At 49.2% G+C, this 22,600-nt stretch overlaps 1 protein-coding gene across 1 annotated transcript in view; it reads right to left on the minus strand.

The window, feature by feature from the left end:
• The window catches only part of EEPD1 (endonuclease/exonuclease/phosphatase family domain containing 1), a 65,813-nt gene extending 44,005 nt beyond the window's left edge, over positions 1-21,808 (minus strand). The window contains exon 1 of the mRNA XM_074575446.1: positions 20,605-21,808. Coding sequence (XP_074431547.1) covers positions 20,605-21,458 — 854 coding nt within the window. The 5' untranslated portion in view covers positions 21,459-21,808. The remainder of the gene's footprint in view (positions 1-20,604) is intronic.
• Positions 21,809-22,600: the final 792 nt, after the last annotated feature.

Raw genomic sequence — 22,600 nt, forward strand, 5'->3', positions numbered from 1 at the left:
GAGATGGAGATGGGACACAGCTATGGTGGCTACAGTCCCAGCCCACAGCCTTTTCCTCTTAGACCACCTCACTTTTTAATGCCTCATTTAGGCATTTTACAGTGCATGAAAGCATACCCATTATCTAAGTGCTAATTATATAGTGTACATGGGTCCTACTTCAGATTAAAGGAAAGCATTAATGCATTATTCATTACTTCAGCCTTTTACTCTTTGTTATTTGCATCATTGCTCTGATTTTTGTAGCACACACCCCCTTTTTTTCCTTTTCCTTTTTTTTTTAATTTGGCCAAATAATAGTTCCTAGCCATAATTTTGACTACAATTTGCAAATGCTGGTTTGCAGAGGATTAAATATGGTGGCGGAGGCAGTGGAAAAGCCTGGTGGGTGACCATTGCTAGTTTAGAAGCACAGGACAGCAACGGAAAGGATCACGGTCTTCTTTTCAGCAAGACCGGGTCAAGCAGCAGAAGTTTCAGACCACCTCCTTTTCGAAGCATAACAAATAAATCCCCAAAAAACTCTACAGCTACAGCTTAGTCTTACAAGGTTGTATGCTATTTAAAAAAAAAATAACTAAAATAAATAAAAATTCAAACCAAAACCAGAGCACTTAAGGAATCACACAGGCTGGGAGGATGGAAAGGGACATTAATTTCATTAGACAGCTCTCATTAAACACAGATGCCTGCAAACTGCCACAACTGTCACCGCACACAGCCAGCACGCAGGTACTTAACCAATTACTAGAGAAAGTTATAGAAATGGCCATTACATAAATTGCAGAGGGCTGGAAGTCTATGGAGGAATTTTCTTTAACCAGGCTGCTGGCATCCACTAAGCTCTAAAGCAAGGTTTAAGGTCTGAAGTAAGGAGGACTTGTCGTATCTGCTTCACCAGATGCATAACGGGGGATGATAAACACAATTGTGCTGTGTCAGCTCTGTCACCAAAGGTTTTCCTCTAGAGAGGACACAGGTAAACTTAAAAGCAAAACCCCAAATGCTTCTAATTTTAAAATTAGAAGGCTGTGAGCTTGTTGGGGATTTAAAAAACAAAACAAAACCAAACCACAAACAAAACGAGCAAACAAAAAAGAAAAAAATCTTTTTAAAGCCTTTCAAAGAGCCATGAAAAGGAGATTTAGTTAAACACATGATTCTCGCTGTCTTCTTATTTGTGCTACTCGATGCGAGTAGGGCAAAGATTGAAGGTGCTTTGCCCGCGAGTGGATGCAGCCCGCTGCCAGCGTGAACTCCCTGAACTGCAGTAACCCTGGGCAGGCAGGGATCCAGCCAGACGTCTTAGGGGTTACTCGGATTCACGGCTGAAGAGGAGAAACACTGACACACTCTCTCTCTCTCTCACTAATAAAAATAAAAATTGCCAAAGGCGCACGTCTCCACGTGCTTAAATTCAGTCGGATATTATGTGGTTGGGATTGCATTGCCACAGGATTTAATAAGAGGAAGTTCTCCTCTCTCTCTCGGTTAGGCGCAAAAAAAAAAAGAAAAAAAAAGTGTCTTTTTTGCTTTATAGAGGAAAGAGAAAAATAGCACCCACCACACAGCCACAGCCTCTGTGCTAGTGTAAGAGACGGGGGAAAAACAGTTCCTGACGTTATGCAAGTCCTAGCGGTGTAAGAAAGGTTAATAGAGTTTATTGGACTTCTAATAGGGGATAACTCCAGCATTTCTTCACAGCCCACATGCATCAAAAGGTGATTTCATTTGTTCTGCTGTTTATTCCTCCATGACTAGACTCAAGGCCTCTGCCTCCAAGCCCATTCTCCTTTCTGAGCCAAGGACCAACTCCCCTCGCCATCCATCTTGGCTCAGCAGAGCGGTTGTACGCAGCCATGCAGCGCACGTAAGGGTACCCAAGCTTCTAGACACGGCCCCACGTTAATTCCTCCAATGGGACTGATTTTGGTTTGTAGGCCAGGTGACCAAGATATCCAGCGAGAAGGGAAGCCTCCACACCTTCTCCTGATGAAAGGGGGTCCATGGAGCAGCATCTCAGAAGGCGCCTGTCCCCTGGCTGCTCTCCCAGCATGGTGCCAACCAGGCACCTGGGGCTTCCAGAATATGGCACCAACCTTGTCCTACAACAGACCAGCCTACGGCCCCTTGGATGCTCACCAATCTTTCACTAGTTTAAGCAATCAAATACTATTCAAATGATAACTCTACTATGGCATAGACGTGTAAGATGATAAAGGAAATCATTCCCTCCCCAATGCCTCAAATCCCAATACTCAGGAAAAGACCAGCCACGTCACAGATGATGAAAAGAAAGCCAGTGTGGCAGCATTCACCAGCACTTCACCGAAGAAAAAAGCTGGGCGCAAGACTGCAATTTGGCATCTCACTCTCAATAAAGTCACCATGAAGCAGCATCATCCTCAGGGGAAGGAGCTCAAGGAAAGAAAAAATGAGTTCTGAAGGAGCAGAGGAGTACAATGGGTCTCTGGGTGACACCACAGGGCAAAGTCAACCTAGTACAGAGTCCATAGGATGCACAGCGAGGCATCAGGTGGTTCCACCTGGGACAGTGCCACACGTACAAATGACCATGTTGTGACACAGGCGCATGAGGAACGCTGTACACTTGGGGAGGAAAGGCGACAAACAAGACAAGACAACAGTCATGCCTTCCTCTTTCAGGAGAGCACAGGGAGGAGATGACAACATACTCATGATGCAACCACATGGAAAAATGCTAAGGACAGCTTTCCCAGAAAGGCAGGGTAAAAGAAAGCAGCAGAAAGGAGAATTTCAAATTTTCCTCCTCTTCAGAGAAAAGCACAAGTCATTCAGCCAAAAACTTAACTGTTAGGGCTGACGGACAATTTAATAGTCAGGAAGGACAGAAAAAGAGGCCGAGCAATCACTGGAGCAGATAGTCAGCAAGAGATGCTCCTCCCTTCACTGCAAAGGCAAGGCCCTGGGCTGGATGGCAGGATCCTCTCTTCCCATCGACCCAAAGAGCAGAGTGAGGATCACTACAAAAACCTCCTGCCCTCCCACCAGCTTTAGTCTGGCAGACCAGGCAGGAGGAGTGGGCACACACAGGCAGTTAGCAGCAAATGGCACACCTTCTCTCTTCCTCTCGGTGAGGCCCCACCTGGAGTACTGTGTCCAGCTCTGGAGCCCCTGACATAAGAAGGACATGGACCTGTTGGAGCAGGTCCAGAGGAGAGGTCTGGAGCTCCTCTCCTATGGAGACAGGCTGAGAAAGTTGGGGTTGTTCAGCCTGGAGAAGACAAGGCCCCAGGGAGACCTTTACCAAAGCCTTCCAGTACTTAGAGGGGGCCTACAGAGAGATGGGGAGGGTCTCTTTACCAGGGGGTGTACTGATAGGATGAGGGGTAACGGTTTTAAACTGAAAGAGGGTAGATTTAGATTAGATAATAGGAAGAAATTCTTTACTGTGAGGGTGGTGAGGCACTGGAAGAGGTTGCCCAGAGAAGCTGTGGATGCCCCATCCCTGGAAGTGTTCAAGACCAGGCTGGATGGGGCTTTGAGCAGCCTGGTCTAGTAGGAGGTGACCCTGCCCATGGCAGGGGGTTGGAACTAGAGGGTCCTCAAGGTCCCTTCCAACCCAAACCATTCTATGATTCTGCCTATGCAACGAAACCTGGATTATTGGATACCAGTTGCTACTTTATGAAAAACAAAGACAACTCAGCTTTTCTCCAGCCTTGTAAGAAGCCATTATCCATGCGCATACATGGTAATGACGGTGGAATTTCTGCTCAGTCATGAAACACCCAAATAAATGCATGTTGCCCTGACACACACCAAGAAAGCCAGCGCCGGGGAGACAACCTCTTCTGATGAGTAACCAGGGCTGACACATGCCTGCGCAGATGCAAAGACAGAGTGCAAAGGGAGCTGGGTAACACCATGAGGTGAGCCAACACTTTGTTGGGATCAAACCCCCCCCGGCAGGAAAACACTGCTGTCACTAATTAGTCAACACTGCCACAAACCACCTCACCACCAGCTCCACACTGAAGAAATCTCTCACGTGGCAAGTAAACCACCCAATTTCCTAAGCCAGCAGAACCTGGGTGTTGGGCTCTTGCTTTCCCCTCTTCCCCACCCCCATCCCAAAACACAATAAAAGCTTGAAAGAGCTCCGAAACGCTCTTTCAAGAAGGGAAACACCCATCGCGTCTACAGGATGTGAGAGGCGAAAGGGATGTGGGTTAGCCGGAGGAGGTGTAGCAACATGCTGCCAGCTGCTGTGCCCTTCAGCTCATACCAGGACGTGCCCCAAAGCTCACAGTGGACAACGGCAGATCTTGCCTATCAACGTGGAACCTGTCCGTGAAGCATCCTACCCACCTCCTGTTTTACCTTTGCTATCTCCAGGGCAGAAAGCAGCATTTTCCACTGGGCATGGCTCTGAGGGATGAATGCAAAAGGTTTCATTCAGATTATGGATCTTAACAGTCTGAAAAATTTGTAAATGTAGCTCCAAGTCAATTCTGTTATTTTTTTTAGAGACTATCTTCATGATTTTTGAACGTTCAGAACAGGTGATACTTGAAGGTTAGGGCCTGGCCCTGCAAAGAGGACTCCTACATCTACACACCATCAATTTAGGGATGCTAGTCAAGCCAGCTGGTACTCATGGGTAAAGCTGTTTACAGGTTCTTGTAATTAGGAGAGACCCTAAAGAAAACCCAAGCTATCGAACTGTGCATACAAGCTCCTCTAGCACACCTCTGCGCGCCTCAGACCACAGCTTTAATTCTACCCCAGCGTTCCTCTCCTCAAATCAATTCCTTCAGCACTCCAAACACCCACAGCTAATAACATCGGAAGGGGCAGCAGAGCAAAAAGAAGCACAGACAGGTGTACCGGGAGAAGTTCTCACTTCACCTGAGCTCCTGACCTGCTTGAAGGCAGGAAAAGGTGAAATAACTTGGCTGCAATAAATTTCCTTTTTGTCCTTTATTTGCTCTGTCTCCTTCGACCTGTGACTGCCTCGAGAGCTGCACAAAGTCTTCTGGAGCGGCACCTTCAGGTATCAGGCGGGTTGACCTCAAGGCCACCATCTTATAAATGATGCAATCCAAACCTCCAAGGTCAAATCCCTGCACCGAAAGATGTCCTTGTAAAGGCATTTGAATATATCTATATACTCATTACCTTGTTCTCTCTCTCCTTGTACCTGGGTTTGGGAAGAAAAAAGGCCGGTTCTGTAGAAAGCACCCTCCTCCCTGTCCCATTAACCTGCTTTTATCTCCCCTGGCTACCCGCGCGCAAAAAGAAACAGCAAACCAGTAGCGAATCGCCGAACAAGCAACCGCAAGCGGGGTGGAGAGGGATGCATCATTTTGTCCTGCTGAAACCCGGGAGCCCCGCCACGCTGAACATTTGTTCTTCTTGACGGTGGGCCAGCAAGCAGATAAATGGAGCACCGCCACAAGCCAGCCCGGCTAGCTCAGCATCCTCTCGCTCACACGCCGCAGAGCCGAGCCCTCGTACCACCCTCACGCCATATAGCCGCCCTCCGCCTTGGCTCATCGCTAATTCAGGGTTACGTTATTCCCATGAACTGCTGCTTGTCTTCCCGCGTGGAAAGCCAACAAGGGAACATGCTAGCCTCCCGAAAAACCATACTCTGCAAAGGAGGAGGGGATTAGGAGGGAACAATGTCGGAGTGTCTTCAGTGAGCTGGAAGCCATCCCAGCTTCCAGCTGCACAATGACATGCAGGAAGGAGCTCTGAAAGCTTCCCAGCCCCACAGTACCCCTGCGTGCCAGGCTCGGAGACGTCTGGACATAAGAATGGCCTTTAAAGCATAAGGATGCAAGAAGACTGCAGAGCCCCGCAAGCAGACCGGCCCTGGCAAAGCGGGGAACAGTGGCCCGAGCTCAAGCTTTCTTTTTTCTGGCACTGGGTGCCAATTGTGTAGTCCAGATCCTTAACCTTATTTAGGTCAGAGGCTTCAACACAAAACGGCCTTAGAAACCCACATCTTCTGTGGGAACGAGAAAGCCTGCTTGGCCAGACCCAGAGCTCTCCAGATACTGGAGCTGAAGTGCAAACCTACGTTAGAAAGGGATGTCAGGAGGAGATCGTGTTTGATGGGCTGCGCCGGGCTCCGCACGGCCGTGCAACTTTATGCCTCATGCAGCTTTATACACGATTCGTGTGTCTTGTAACGAGCTCCAAGGTGATAAAGCAGCTCTCAGCCAACTACACACAGGGCGTGAAATGGGATCGCGTGGATGCTCACGGAAGCCTTCCCCGTTGGTTCGACCTGATGCCCTGCCAGGGACCGTGATGCTATGCTCCCCTCTGCTCTGCCATAGATCTTCTCCATCTTGAACAGGGAATAACCCCCCAAAAATGGCAAAGAAATGGTGAAGGTGGCAACGTGGGCACCCCCAGGGAGCAGGAGGGAGAACATTGCGTGCTGAGCCCTGGTGTCTTTTTTATCGGATTCAATATTGGGCTAAAAGCAACATAAAGAAGGCTCCAGTGGTTCTTCTCAATGGTGCTTACACACCTACAAGCCTGCAAAGTCCATGGAGCAGAAATTACAACCCTTTTAAAACACTGTTTTCATTCCCATTTCTGAATTGTTCTGAGGATAAAGTAATCAGTGCTCCATGGAAAGCATTTTAGATTATCTGAAGAGGTGTCCCTCACACAGGTTTTGTTAGCATGACAGCCTCCTAAAGTTGTGCCATAGAAACAGTCTATAAAAACAATCAAACTAATGATTTAATACCTACTGGCAATAATACAGTACCAAAATATCAAGCTTGCCATTTGGTGCACCCGTAAGACAAAACGACAGCGTATAAAAATAGGGTGACAGAGAAACACGGGGAAGTGTATAACTGGAAGCAGCATCCAGGAGGACTGAAACAAGGAACAGGCAAACTGACCAAAGTTTAGCCACCAACTCAGCGGGAACAAAACGCTAAATTTGGCAGCATTTCCAAGAGCGTCCCAGTTTTGAGGAGCAGATGTGGGAGACAAAACTTGAGCCAGGCACTGGGAGTAATACAAATGGAAGCAACAATCTGTGCTTTCGTTGGGACAGTGGATTGAAGCTGTTGTATGACCCTTGCTCCCCGATAACATGAAATTGCCCTGCAGCAGATAAATGCATGTACAAAGTTTACCAACAACATTTGATGAAGTCTTTAGGTTATAATGACCCTGGGAAGATCTCATGAGAAGGAAAAAAAAATAAAAATATCCCCAAAACCCCAGAATGACGGTATAGTCATCTGACAAATCCCTGCTCCAGAAGAACCGAAGTTTTCAGACCATCATACTTGCATTCCCAGCAAAAAGCACATTTACGTACTAAGAGAGTAACCATATTTAGTGCTGATCTGGCCGTAGACTCCAAACAATCCCCCAAAACGTACCAGTAAGTATTTTAAAAACTGGGGCACAGGGAGTCTTGCATGGACAACTCAGGCTTTCTCTTACAAATCTCAGGGTTTAGCCAAATCAAGCCATACGTAGGCACTGGAGACAACGTGACAAAGCTGATATTCCTCCAGTACTTTCTATTTTTAAGAGATATCCTGCACAGCGCGCCGTGTTGAAGAGCTGCTAGACAAAAAAGATTCCTCTGATATAAATTCATCACTCTCTCCTCACAGAGCTGACGTCTCCAGACACTATCTTCAGGAAGATAAGATGTATATGGGAGAGGAATTGTAAACTGGCGGTGCAGCACGCACCCGTACAGCATAATCAGACAGGCTCCACTGAAGAGAGGAAAAAAATGCTGAGCGCTTCTGCTGCTAAGCTCCTAGCGTACACACGAACTCCTTTTAAACAACTGCTTTTGCAAGTTAAAAATAATTCCACCTCCAACACATCAGGAAGTTAACAAGGTATTTTCTTGCAGAGCTTTTAGTACCTCTGAGGAACAGAAATCAAAAACATGAATACTTCTTTTTCATTTAAAGGAAATGGTACAGGAGCCTCCTCTTCTTGCAAGAATTAGTAACACCCCCTGACATTAAAGGCAAGGCTGCATTTTTTCAAGCAGGTTTTGCCTGAAACTTGAGATATCTTAAAAGGCACTGATTTTCAAACTGCCTGGCAAGAGGCTTCCGCGGAGGAGAAAGAAATGCTGCAGCATATCTTGGAATGAGAAGGCAGTGTTAGAATGATTTGGGGGGGAAAATATCACGGATGATCCAAGGCAACTGAAGTCCTCGGCCTCGCAGGTGGGAGGTGATACCATTCAGCCCTCGTGGTGTGGGAGCAAACCAAATGCACTTGCAATAACTGGAGGTGCTTGAGGTGTGGCGAGACAATTTAAAAGCCAAGAGAAGCCAGCGGAAAGGCTTTAGGTTCAGTAGGACTGGAGAAGAGGACGAGGAAGGAGATCACGTTCAGGTTACGAGAGCAAGCTTTGAAGGCTGGGTCAAAGATAGAGGCAGTTTTTATGAGGCAATTTCCTTTCAACCTATGGGCAATCGATATACAGGAATCTACCTATCTTCTTACTTCCACTTTCTTTTTGCCAAATTTGGGTACACAGATGTGCAATATAGCGGGCCACCATCGCCCTCATGCACAGCTCCTCACAAAAGCTGCTCTGTAGGCTACACGCACAGACGACAGTCAAAAATGGAAGGAGAAGCAAGTCAAACCACAGCCAAGTCCAGGTGGTCTTGGTTTAAACAAGAAATGGGAAACACCACATGCTTAGAGGTGGCTTTTTGCTTGTGCAGCCCAACCTTCATCTACAGGCAACGTTTCCAGAGTTTTTACTGCCAACAGCTCCGCGTGGAAATTGTCCAAATATCTACTAAATCCACAAGCTGCTGACTGAGGGCTGTTCAATCCCTGAATCTTTATCTTGTCCGGTAAACCATGGTTTCCTTTTCTGCCGTGCTACTTTGCAGCAGAGAACTCGGAAGCAACTAAACCAAGAAATCTGGGGAGCTTTCTGGTAACCAAAGACTAATCTTTACCACGGCATCCCTCCAAGGTGTGTTGGAAATAAGGCTGAGCTATCTGCCAGGGGTACCAACCCCTTCACCCTCACCTGGGCCACATCCTCCTTATTGCTTAATACCACCTTCTCGGGAGGGTGGCCAGCGCAGAGGACAGCCAGCAGTGCTGGTGGCACAGTCCCCATTGATTAAGAAAGAGGAACGTAAACATGGCTAGAGATAAGGGAAGGAGCTGTACAAAGGACTAGCAGGAAGATATAGATGGACAGACAGACAGCCAAAAATCGCACTACTATTGCTGCCAAAATCATAAGTAAACTTGGGCTGGGCAGTGTAAAGGTTGCAAAGGGTAGTCAGGTACCACTGCGGCATTTTCTTGCCAATAACATTAATTTTAACACTTAATTCAGCAGTGGCTCTGATATTTTATACATGGTGGGGATCACACGCAGACACAGGGTACTTCCTCCCCCGTGCGTTGTGGTGTGGGCATCTGCCTCACCACCACCAGTCCCATGAGAGGGAAGCGACTCAAAAGACTTCCCTAAGGTGGTCCTCATGCAGGTGGACCCCATCAGTGCTTCCAGTGGAAGAGCCACATCTGCCTACGTTAGCTTAAGGTGGTCTTACCACTGGAAAATTGCTGCCTTATTTAAAATGCAAACTGTTTTAAATCAAGTAATATGGGTCCTTCCCAGCTAAGACTATCCTCCCTGACAGGGTTCACGCTTTTCCATGTTTTTGTCTGTTTAAGAGAAAGAGGAGGAGTAAGGTAGTCATTTTATATGCTACGAGCAGCGTGTTTGACGGCAAACCTATGGAACTGACCTTGCATGCATAAAAGCAACAAACTTTTACAGTCCATTTTCAATGCAACAGTCCATTTTACAGTTCATTTTCGATACCAAATTAGAGTCGCTCCTGCCACAATACCCTGCAATCCAGTGGCATCGAGCTGGAGCTGCGCTCCATCTTGTTTGCTTAAATAGAACAAATAAAGAAACCAAACGCAAGGTTCCTAAGTTAACATCCAGCGCATATCCAACGGCACGCCGCTTCCAGTTGGGACAGAAAGCCGGCTAACCTTTACGCCAGCCGAGCCCGGGCGAGGGAGGGCACTGACCGGCAATCACCCCCAGCGCAGCTAGAGCAAGCCCTCGGTGGCCACGGGGACAGTGCCTGTCCCTCTGCGCCCGCTGGCTTCCGACAGACCGACCAATGAAGAAGCGGTGGGGGGGGGAGGCGGGAACGGAGCTATAAATATAAAGGAGTGGAAGGATTAAGGCTGAAAGCAAAAGCAACGGCCTCTTTATGCTGCAGCTGGGAGAGGTTTATGCTTTCCCCCCCCTCCTTGTTAAGCAAAGGGCCAGGGTGGTTTTGCGGGACTAGGAGCGTGTCACGAGCAGCAGGGATTTAGGGCAGGAAGGCTGCCGCCGCCACGCAGGGCAAAAGCCTTGTTGATCAATTAGCTGTTCAGTAACCCATTAAAAACCCGTTCAGCTGTGAACGGCTCGGACAGCTGTTGTAGCTAAATTTGCACGGGAGCTCCAGCACGTTACCTGAAACGCCTAGTAAAAAAAAATAAAAAAAACCAAAACAAACAAAAAAACCACACACAGCAAAAAATAGCCACGCAGAAGGAAAAGGAGATTTTCCAGTTCCTCCTCCTCATCCGTATCCATAAACCTATGGCGTGAACTGCTCCCAGGAACAGCTTTGCCCCATGGGATGTTCCCCATAAAGAGCAGGAGGGCATTACTACATGCTGTCCCCGTGACAGACGGGGAGAGAGGACGGACAGACGGACAGACAGACAGCCTGCATAGCCCTGAGGCTCCCTCAGACAGAGGGACTCCAACCCGCTCTGCACAAGCTGGCTGCGTTTATTCCACCACAAACACAGTGCATTTAGTAACCACAGTGTTCCTGGCCATCCTTACCGTAGACAGCAATATAATCCCAAATGTATTTTTCCATAGGAATTTAAATTCTTTTATTATTATATTTTTATACACAGTTCAACTTCTGGAACACGCACATGCGTGGGGGGCACAAGCAGGGTAAATGTATTTTTCTTACTCACTGGCCTCTGATAATTTTACCACAGGCACTGAAAACAACAGCTCGGCGCTGACGCCTGGCTCCTGCCTGCACGAACCCCCCAGAAGCGGGGATGGAAAGGAGGTCAGCAGCGCTGATCCTCCCCAACGGTGACCGAACAGTTTAAAACACTCGTGCCATTTGAAAATGCCACATGGCTTGACCGGGATGTGGATATGCTGCATATGCCAAAGGCGAGATGAAATGTTTTTTTGACAGAAAACATCCTTTTTACCGTAGCTACATATTCCCTTCACTGCCCATCTGCTGTTGACGTGATGCCCCCTCTGCTCTCGGCACCATTTCAGACTCCACCGTGAATGACCCAGGCCTGAGACAAGGGAGGGGACCAGACTGAAGCCTGATGGAAAGCTCATCCACACCTCCAACACAGGAGAGGAGGTCTTCGGTAGGTCTCAACCTCCCCTCAGCGAAGCCACCACGCGCTTTTATTCTCTGATAAATCGGTGGGGATTTTTGGCCACCAATTTGAAGAATCAGCCAGCCATTCTTCATAGAATCACAATATGGTTGGTGTTGGAAGGAACCTCTGGAGATCACCTAGTGCAACCCCCCTGCCAGAGCAGGGTCACCTAGAGCAGGTTGCACAGGAACGCATCCAGCAAGGTTTTGAATGTCTCCAGAGACGGAGACTCCACCACCTCTCTGGGCAGCCTGTTCCAGTGCTCTGCCACTCTCAGGGTAAAGAAATTTTTCCCTATGTTCAGACAGGATTTTCTGTGTTCCAGTTTGTGCCTGTTGCCCCTTGTCCTGTCACCGGGCACCACTGAGAAGCCCCTGGCCCCATCCTCTTGACACCCACCCTTTAGATATTGATAAGCATTGATGAGATCCCCTCTCAGTCTTCTCTTCTCCAGCCTGAACAGACCCAGGTCTCTCAGCCTTTCCTCATAAGAGAGGTGCTCCAGTCCCTTGATCATCTTTGTAGCCCTCCGCTGGACTGTCTCCAGTAGTTGTTTCAAATAAACCAAAGTCCCTCATGTAAAATAATAAATACAAAATCTGGAAATGAAGAAGTTACTGAGTTCCCATTTTTAAGCATTTTTAATAATGCACCACGGTTTTTGTCTCCATCACCACACCATATAATAGTGTTGAGAAATTACTGCAGAGTACTGTAATTATTTCAGTAAGGACACTATGCCTCCGCCTGTCAGCTTCCACCTGCATCCCAATGGAGAACAATGAGACTTAAAAATAAGTTACATGCACGCTGTAATCTGCGTCCTATCAACTCTTCTCTGCTCATCCGGCCAAGCCTTGAAATCATTATTTGGGCAAGACTCCCAGAGAAACACTAATTAGAGACGGAAGAAGCAGGGTCCTCCTAACAACGCAGCTGTAGGAACCACGCTGAAGCCCAACTCCAGCAAGAAGGGTGCAGTTAAATCTGTAAAACCAGATTCTCTCTTAAATATCCCCATTTAACACAGCTGGAGACCCGTGTTCAGAGTGAGCCAGACCGGCACTTGGTTGCAGAGACAGTGTTTTCCCCTCCTTAAGAGGGACTGACTGAGTTTCCACTCGCACCTTCTCAGGAACTTGGCGTATTTAATTCCCACATTGGTAGTCCCTTGGTCTTTCTTTCCTGGTAAGAACAGCAGCAGCAGCTTTTGCCTTCAGGAACGGTCCTATTGCTCTTTTTAAAGCCAAAGGTGGAAAACTACCCTTCCTGCAGCTGTATCGTGAGCTCCCAAACTGCAGAAGAATCACAGAGCATTAAAGATGTCTGTTTACAGGATGGAGCCCTATGCGTAGATACCTTGTCTGTCTTCTACAGTCGTGTGGCACAAGCTTTCTGAAAAGTCTAGCGGGATGAGGTTATAGTCTTGTGGCCTCTGCTCGTGATACAGGAGCAGGCAGTATAGCATCGCTTACTAATTCCCCACTTTATGACCATAAATCAGCCAAGCCATTTAATCTTTGCCACGTGGAATACGGCAAATCCTGCAGGACCCGCAGGAGTAAGCTGGCAGCTCTGGTTTACCAAAATACCTGCAATCTGCAACATGAAGCCAGTGACATGAAATAAATGTGCAGAACAGCCCAGAAGGCATGGATTGAAACTACACAGCCATTAAGTGCTGCCAGATGTATCAAGTATGCATGTTGGGAAAGAAAAATAATATACGAACAACGCTTGCCCTACCGGTCTGTTCCATTTTAGTCAGGCTTTATGGTGCAAGTAACAGTGGCAGGGTACGATTACAATTTTAAAAAGGAGGAAAATAAGGTTTATTATATATGGATAAACTGGCCTTTAACTATACCATTTTTCCAGTTACATTCTGAACTTTAAAGCAGATAAAAAATGGCTCGTTAGATACAGCCACTCAGATGATTCAAGGAATACACTGAGGCAGTTGTTCAAAGTCAACAAGATGCCCACATCTCTCTTCAAAAGAGAAAATCCCTGGGAAGGTTACTCAGGGGCGATTTTAAGGGCCTCTCCTATCCTACATTCTTGTGTCACGTCTGAGGGAGGAAAGCTGTGGGGGGCTGTGGCAAACCCCCCAGACCCACAGCTACCGAGAGAGACCATGCAGGATCAGACCCCAGTGCGTCCACCTCCAAGATCTCCTGCAGAGCATGTGGCTTCAGGTGCCTTCTCCAAGAGTCTGGACACGGGGATGGTGTACACCCTCCACAATCTTGCTGTAAATCCACCCGCTGCTTTTGATCTCTCCTGCAAAGACTCTGGAGTTGCAAAGTATCTTGAGCAAGCGACCCACCTCCTATAGAAGGAGCAGGTGATGTCCACATAGAGGGTCTCAGTACTGCATCCATATAAAGCAGAGGCTTGGAAATGGAATTTAATTAACTGACATCACCTCTTCCCCCAGCAGCAGTCCTGAAAGGGGCTGGGATCCCAGCCCGAGATGGGAGCCGTACTGCAGAGGAGCCCGAAGCCCCAGGGAGACAGTCATGCTTTTTAGCACCGAGCTCCGCCGCCTTCATGTGATTTGACGTAGGCAAAGGAATGGGCCAAATCCTGATCAGGAGTAAATCAGTAGAGTTTCATTTCACTGGAAAACGATGTAACTTGGGGTCTGACCTGAGAAGGTCTTGGTGCTTCCCCCTGCCAGATGGTATGCAGAATGCAGTTTCAGTCTCCCACTAGTCTCTAGCAAGTAAAATACTGTCGATCTCATATAGGTGGAGGTCAAAAAAAAAAAATTTAAAAAAAAAAAAAAAATCACAAAACAACAACAAAAAAGCCAACCCAAAAAACCCCAAACATAGCAGCTCTTCCATCACCCCATTTTTTTGTCCTCAGAGGTATTAGAAAGTGCAAATTAATGGTAGCTTTACATGCATCTGTATTTCTATTGCTCATAAAAATCCTTTTGTGAAGCGCACATAGAAGATATCATCTAACAATTCCTTTTTTCTCAAGTTTTTCCTGAAGTCGCAGGAGGCAGGATTTCCTCCCTATTACATAAGGAGAAGAGGGTGTATTTGTTCTTTTGCTGCTTAAGACTTATTAGCACGGTCAGGTTACTCGAGCCAGGCCCTCTTTCCTGAGCTTTTCTTGCAGGGGAATTATTCTTGGCAAGGCTCCAGCCTAGTATTAATCCGAGGGAGAAAAACCAAGTGGCTGCATAAAGAGGGAGACATAAAACAGACGCACCTCGGGGCTTTGCCAGACCACCAAGAGCTGCAGCGACAGAGTAGAAATAGCACATACAGGCTGGCATTGAGCCTCCAAAGCATTGCAAGTACAACCATCACTACTACTACGATACACCGCTGCGAGGAACGTGAGAAAAAGCAACACTGTCCGTTTGGAGGGGGTGGGATGCCTTTTCCGTGGTCCTGCTGGGAAACACGGCTACAAGCCAGCAGGCAAGGTACCACGCCGCATCCCTTCCCAACAAAAGCATCAAGCCCTGGTAGTAAATAATTGCCCCTTCTAAGTACTACACCACCTCTTAGTCCAGATTAAGAGACTGGACACAAAAACAAAGCCCCCACCCTATTTAACGTAGGGGAGCAACGGGAACGTGCTTCTCCTGCCTCCAGTGCCTGCTGCGGGGACCTGAATGAGATGGCTTTTTCCCTCATCTCCTTGTGCGCAGAAGGAGGCTTCTCCAGAGGGTGGTTCAAGAGCTTGCCTTTTTTTTTTTTTTTTTTTTTAGGTGATGAGAGGACATGCTTAGGGTGACCGTTCCCCTAGGACACCTACCTGGGGTAGGCAGGACTAGGAAAAAGAGCCTCCGTGGTGGCACAGTGAGGGTTACCCAGGGACCGCCTGTCCACCCGCTGCCTCCCAGGAGGCAATTTTGGACTGAGGTTTACCTATCCTTTTCCCAGCAGGAACAAAAATTTGGGTCTGAGCCACAGAAATTGAGGGCAACTTCTTACCTTTGAGAGACCTCTGCACTTCTATCTAACCAAAGAGAAAACAGCTAACAGGTTACAAAGCTGGTGGTGGAAGGGGCTGACATGTTCTGAAAGAGTAAGCACGGAGGATTGCTGTCCAAGAAACTAAGCCAAGAAGAGAAAAAAGTTAATCAGTGCTAAGTACAAACCTTATATTGGTACTTGTATTTGTTACTCTACAGACATGTAAGAAAAATTTTTTTAGAGTGAGAACAATCAACCACTGGAACAACCTTCCCGTGGACACGGTAGAGTCCCCATTGCTGGAGGTTTTCAAGGTGCGACTGGACAGGGTGCTAGATAATCTCATCTAGGCTTCCTTTCCCACCAAAGGTTGGGTCAGATGATCTTTGTAGGCTGCTTCCAACCTGGGCTCTTCTACAATGTGGTGATTTTTGCAATAGGCATTGAGGCTTTATTACTTCTTGCACCTAGAAGATGGAACCACACCAAGAAGCCGACCAGAGCAAGCGGCACAGGGAGAGAGCAGCCTGAACTGCTTGACATCAGGAAGGAACCTGAGCTGGGCTCCATAGACCTGAGCCTCAACCTTGGTACCCCACCACGGTCCTGCCACACACTCCCTCTTCCCCTCCTTCCCTTATTTTAATTTTTTTTTTTTTTTTTTTTTTTTTTTTTTTTTTTTTTTTGGAGAGAGTGTGCAAGTTCTGGCTTTCCGTCTCTCTATCAATTTTCATTTACTCAACTGCAAAATGTGCTTACAAGAAAAAAAAAAAAAATTAAGAAGTTACCACTCAGTATTATAAAGCATAATGAAAACCAGTTGGAAAACCTCCACTGCAAACCATGCTGGGAAAGCTGCACAACTGATCACTGCCTTCGGCTACCAGCAAACTTTCAAGCAAGCCATCAAACCAGAGGACACACGTTTAGCATGCTCTGTGTATCGGTCGGCGTTGCCTGCACCTGCATCACGCTTCTTGATGTGGTCACCCAGCAGGCACCTCGGCACATAACAGCCGGAGAGAGTGGTCACGGGGTGTCGTGGGAGTCACGAGCTCGGTTTGCGGCCAGGAGGAACAGGCCTGAGGCAGGTATGGATGAGGAGCAGAAAAAGCGCCCTTCCCTACGGAGCTGGGGTATGAGACAGCTCTAGGATACCTCCACCAACTTCGGCCAGGGGAAACATCTCCACTGGGGCTGCTTATCCCCCCCATGAAAACACTTGCTGCCTTTGACCTGAGCTTGCTTGCCCTTTTGATTGTACTACCCCTAACCCTACATTTTTCTTTTTTCTGGTGAGAAACAGCTGTTGGTTCCTTCATCCCCACCCCAGGGTGGAGGGCAGCTGGACAAGGTGACCTGCAACCCCAGAGACAGGCCAGCTCTGATCCCCTGCCAGCAAATCCCAGATCTGCCGAACCACACCTGCAAGAAACATCACAGCTTTGGGCAAATTCACCCCACATTTGATACTTTAATCCAATTACATGTCACGCTCACCTCCACATTCATCATGTTAATCTCTTCTAAAATTACCCTCTAGTCCTCTGAATGAAAATACCTCGTTCTTCCACTCCAAACACCGTGATAAACATAGATCCTTGTAATATGAGAAAGAGGGTGAGGACCTTGCTGTGTTTCATTATTTTTGTACCGCAGTGATGAATTTCAAAATAAGTCAGCAGTCGTAGTCATGCTTACTGATTTGGTATACATTCCCTTTGCTGCTCTTAAGAAATTTAGCACTTCTGGGCATGAGTGTGGAGGCTTTGGCTTGGTTTTTTTCCCTCCCCCCTTCAGCAGATTACTCTACATGGTGACATTTTCTTGCTTTTTGTTTGTTTTGAAAGAAGGCACTGCCCTCTTTCCTTCCTGCACAACTGTTGCCTCTGTGCAAAAGCTATGCAGGGCTGGAAGACAGGAGGACCTCCACCTTGTAGCCTCACGGGGAAGCGAGCGGTAATCTTCCCATGGCTAACACCCAAGGGGTCTCAAAGCTATGAACTAGTCATGAAAAAAAAAAAAAAACAAAACAAATAAAATCCAAACCAGCCTTTCAATTGGCATGAAATTCCCCAAAATCTCAGATTAAGGTTCTTTACTGCTCTTTACACAGTTTTAATGCGGTCTTCTTGACGTGCTGTCCTTTATTCCTGGACTTGAAAAGCTAGCTGCAGCAGGTCCTCCAACAGCAACGCTGCAACAAGGAGGTGCTCCAGCTCCTGAGACCACCTCGGACTACCTGAGACCACCCCGGACTACAAGGCACTGGCACGCAGGAGGCCACTTACGTACATGATGGTGGCTGTGCACAAAATATGTCAACAAGCAGGTGCCCATCAGTGTAGCTTGTGAGAGCACCTGCCTACTGTCGGGCTCAGTGGTTTCAGACCCACCGGGCAACAGCTTGGGTCATAGCTGGAGACTTCAGCAACACGCATGGGACATCCGCTGAGAACACAGAGTGCCTTGAACGCCCCCACCTCCACGGATTTAATGAGGCTGGAGTGCTGGTGAGCCCCCGTGCAGCGGTGTATTCGCGCGTGCAGAAGCAAGAGCCGAATTTCCCCTAGCTGATTATCAGCTGAAGTTGATTTAGCTGGGCAAAGATTAGTTTGCAAGGCATTTTATCAGTTCCCAGGGTACACAACCGGAGCTGGGAGGGAGACCGTGCAGTTCACACACAGAAAGAAGGCAGGTTCTGGCCTCAGCGGAGGCCGTTTTTCAGCTGCAAAGCTCCACTGACCTCAGCAATGCTAGCACAAGCAGGAGGAAACGCCTCCCCAAGGTGCTGAGTACGACTTTTCCCAATGTATACTTTTTTCCTGCATCGTGTTGATTTTTTTCCCCCCCCCGCCCCTGTTCCCACATTTACTTTCCCAGGAAAGTTTTGCAGGCTTGTCTGTGGATGCACATTGCTCTCGTTTCTTTCCAGCTTCTCACGTTATCACAAATAGGATCAAGTACAGAAAACAATTGCATTGTACTCTCCCTGTGTGATTGATGGCACATATACGTGCAATAAACCAGAACAAAACCAAGTACTTTTATCAGGCTCCTTTTAAACTTCAAAGTATCAGAAGCACCTTTCACACCACCCAGTACCTGTTTGCTAAGCTGGATGGAAGCAAAGTACCATGCGGTTTAAGAGCAAAAAAAAAAAAAAAAAAAAAAAACAAACTGTTAGGGCCACACTTTGAATACACAGCGGCCAGCTTGGGCTAACACAGGCTTATTTTGTGAGTCACTTTCTCTGCCTAGCTTTTTTCATAGGTGGACTGTTTGGGGGTTTGGTTGGGGGTTTTTTGCCCCCCAAAATGCTGAAGATGCAGAAGTGACAGAAAATTAACACTTTACTGGATGAGGTCCTTAAAAAAAGTTATCTATATATATATGTGAATAAAGAAAAGTAAATCACCAAAGTCACTTTTCTTCCAAAACTGAATTATTAGAATAATACTGACACTAGTGATAATCAGAGATGTTTCTTTCCTCAGCAGGTCTGTCCGCCTCTGCCCCCTCTACCCTGATGCCCAGCCCCACCAGACTTCATCCTAAGGTCTGCCACCCCTCACAAAAGAGCGAGAGCGGTGGCAAAGCGGGAAGCACGGGATACCTGAACTAGCAGAGCAGCCAAGGAATACTGAAAGACGTTAGGCTGAAGCCATCAGCACAACATCTGAACGCCCCTGCTGGGCTATCATCTCCATTTTGGCTATCGAACAGCGGTGGCTGTGAGATAACAGATGTTTCCATACGCGGGAGTGTCAGGCTCCCAAGCAGTGCACAGCAGAGGTATCCTCGACCACAAATACTGTACCGCAGCGCAGGACACCACATCACTGTCACCGTCTCTCTCACGTGCCTGACCTCCGCAACCGCACCGACAAGAGCCATTATTCAGCATATTACTGGGAAAGGACAGAGCTATGGGCCCTACCAGAGATAACGGTTCCTTAGCACTTCCCCTCCCCACAATATCCCTTTTGCAGAAATCCAAGAGTCCCCTGCCCCTATTTGTTTCCAGCTGGAAGTCTGAATGACGGCCAGAGAGAAAAGTTAGTTTCCCAATGCTGTAAACTAAATGCCAGATCAGCTGGGACAGATTTCATGCATGGAAAGGAAAGGGCGAGAGTTATTTCAAAATCCTTATTGCATTCCTACATTTCTGTATCAAGCAGAAAGTTTAGCAAGAGAGACATCCCCAGCATTGTTGCCCGATTACCTTACAAAAAAAGATAAATAAAAAAATACAGCTCTCAGCTTCTCAGCCATTAACACCAGAAACACCATCCCACTTGACTGTACCACAAACTGACCCGGCTCCGTGCCCACCAGCTCAGTGACATCAGGGGTCCGCCTGGCGCAGGGGCGGCACAGCCTCCCCAGGCAGCTGCCCCGTATCTTGCACTCCCAAGGGTGAGTGGTCCCTCCAGCTCAGCCCCGTGACTGCTCATTAACGAGCTGTGTCACCCTCCTGGGACAAGCCATGGCATTCCACGCTTGTTACACAGCCCAAACCATCCTGACTGTGCTCTCAAACGGTTTTCATTTGAGGAGTGGATCTGATGGAGAGCGGACTGCAGCCCCAATGCTGAGGTTAAGGAGGTCACCAGCCAAACCAGACTTTCTGGAGAAGAAGCACTGGAAGGTCTCAGCTTAGCAGCTCTGTGAGAGGCAGATGTAGTGCTGCATCCTGCCTCCCAAAGTGGTACTAAGATGCTCTGGGAAACACCATAAGAAACATGGTGCATACAGAGCAGCCTTTCCCCTGCTATTTGCCTTCCCCCCCCGCCCCCGCCAGCTTCTGGCAGGAAAGAGAGACCTCCGTGACTTGTTCAAAAGCCTCTTCACAGAGAAACAGTCCTTGACCAACCACTAACAGGCCCAACCATAACAGCTGTCTTCCCCGCACAGATATGCGTGCATACACACATAGCTCTTCAGGAGGTCCACCACCTTTCAAAGGCTATAGAGGCTTAAAGAGGGGACAGTCACTACAGCCCCAGCATTAAGACTCAGATGAGATTCCATGCAAGAAACAAGAAACATTTAATAATCACTGGAGGAAGCGAGTTCCACTAGGATCACAACGGGACTCTAGAGTGCCCAAACCCCAATGGCATTAACCTATAAACCTGCATGGAGCTGGGCCTACACACCAGGTGCTGCCTCTTACCTGTTCTCCAGCAGCGTCATGCACACAACCTCCCGCACACCTGGGTTGTTGGCTTTCTCAATGGAGCAGCTTTGCAGGTTCCAGGTAGCCACCCTCAGCACGGGTCTGCCGTCTCTCACCCCCCCGAACATCTCCACAGAGGGGCGAGTAGATATGATCTGGGTTGGACCCCCAGGAGGAAAGTCCAAGTCCTCGCTCTGGAGGCTCAGAGAAGTGGGGCTGGGGTGAGGCTTGGCCGTGAAGTTGAGGCCACCATTGGTGTTCGTCGAAGGGGGCCGGGACCTCTCCGCAAAAATCTGATGCCTGATTTTGTCCAGAAAGGAGGAATTAATACAGTCCATCCTCACCAAGTCCTCAATACTTTTGAAGGGCCCGTGCTCTTTACGGTAGTCCACGATGCTGTTGGCGATCTTCTCGGTGACGCCGCGGATGCTCATGAGCTGGGCCGGGGTGGCGGTGTTGATGTTGATCTTGGTGGCGGAGAGGTGGTGCTCGGAAGCCGGGTCCTTGCGCAGGGAGCTGGGCGAGTGCTGCGCCGAGCTGCCCTTGCTGCTCACGCAGATCTCGAACTTCACCTGCTCCAGCTTGGCTGCCCCCACCCCGCTCACCAGCGCCAGGTCCTCCACCTTCTTGAAGCCGCCGATGTACTCCCGGTACTCCACGATGTTCTGGGCCACCACCCGGGTGACCCCGGGCAGGGTCATCAGCTCCTCCTCCGTGGCCGTGTTGATGTTGAGCCTCTCCTGGTTGACGAGGATGTTGCTGAAGTTGCACGCCGCGCTGAACTTGCGGCTGTGGCACAGGTCCGCCGGGTCGCGGGGGATGGAGCGGTGGCAGCCCAGGCTACCCCCCATCTCACCGTCGCCTCCGCCACGCCGGGCCGCCGCCGGAGACGGAGCCGGAGCCGGGGGAACGGGCGAGGAGCGCTGCCCGTCCCCGACTCATGGAAAAAATAAACAAAAAAAAACCCAAAACAAAACCCGGCAGGAGGCCGGCGACAACCCGCGGCTCCGCTCCCGGGGACGACGGACCGCGGCGGCTGCCCTGCGGACACGATACACCCGGTCAGGCGGACCCCGCGTCTGTCCTCCTCCTCCTCCCCGCCGCCCGCCTCCGGGGGTGCCCCACCGCTCCGCTCCAGCCCCCGGCGCTCACGGCGCGGCTGCTGCCCCGCCGGCGGTAGTAGTAGCTCGGCGGGAGCTCCCCGCCCCCTCGGCCGGGCGAGGCGGGGCCCGGAGCTGCCGCCGCCACCGCCGCCACCGCCTCCCGGGGCGTCACCCGCGCCGCGCCCGCCCCCGCCCGGCGGCGGAGGGGACCGGCCGGGGATGCGGAGCGGCAGTCCCGGCGGGACGGCCTCCCCCCGCCCCGCTCCGGGGTGCTGGCACTGGGTCCGTCCCAAGAGCCGGGAAAGGATGAGGAGGGGTGATCTCCTCCTTCCCCTTCCCCCCCCCCCCGCCATGGGCAAGAAAGATGGGGTCTGGCTCGCAGGGCACAGGGGGACCCAAAGTGGCCCTACTGCTGTCACCCGTCACCCGTTAAGGGCAGGCTTTTCCCTTCCTGCCGGGGAAGGGGACGCCGCGCTCTCAGGTGCTCCAGGCGCTCTCTGCGGCATTCCCACCCCTGGAGTTCCTCGGGCTCGCCTCTCCGCAGCTGGCAGGGCATAAAGTGTGTTTTCAAACCTGATGAAAGCCTCATCAGTCATCTCTGCCGGCTTTCTTTTGCTGTTGCAGGCACTGCGCTTTCATACATCTAGGTAAAGTCTGCTTTTTTTTTCTTTCTTTTTTTTTTTTTTTTTTCCTCCACATCTTAAGCAATCGTGAGAGCGCTCGACAAACTGAAGCTCCCCGCAGAACGATGCTTTTGGACATACTAGATCTGCATACTAGGTCTGCCTCAGCCCGTGGCCCCTGATCCTACTGTGTGCCTAGCCTTTCCCTGAGACAGAGCACCACCGTCCTGCACCGAAATTGTGTCTGTGTATCACCTGTCTGCCTGA

The sequence above is a fragment of the Larus michahellis genome, chromosome 2 (assembly GCF_964199755.1).
Source record: "Larus michahellis chromosome 2, bLarMic1.1, whole genome shotgun sequence".
In the NCBI taxonomy this organism is placed as follows: Eukaryota; Metazoa; Chordata; class Aves; order Charadriiformes; family Laridae; genus Larus; species Larus michahellis.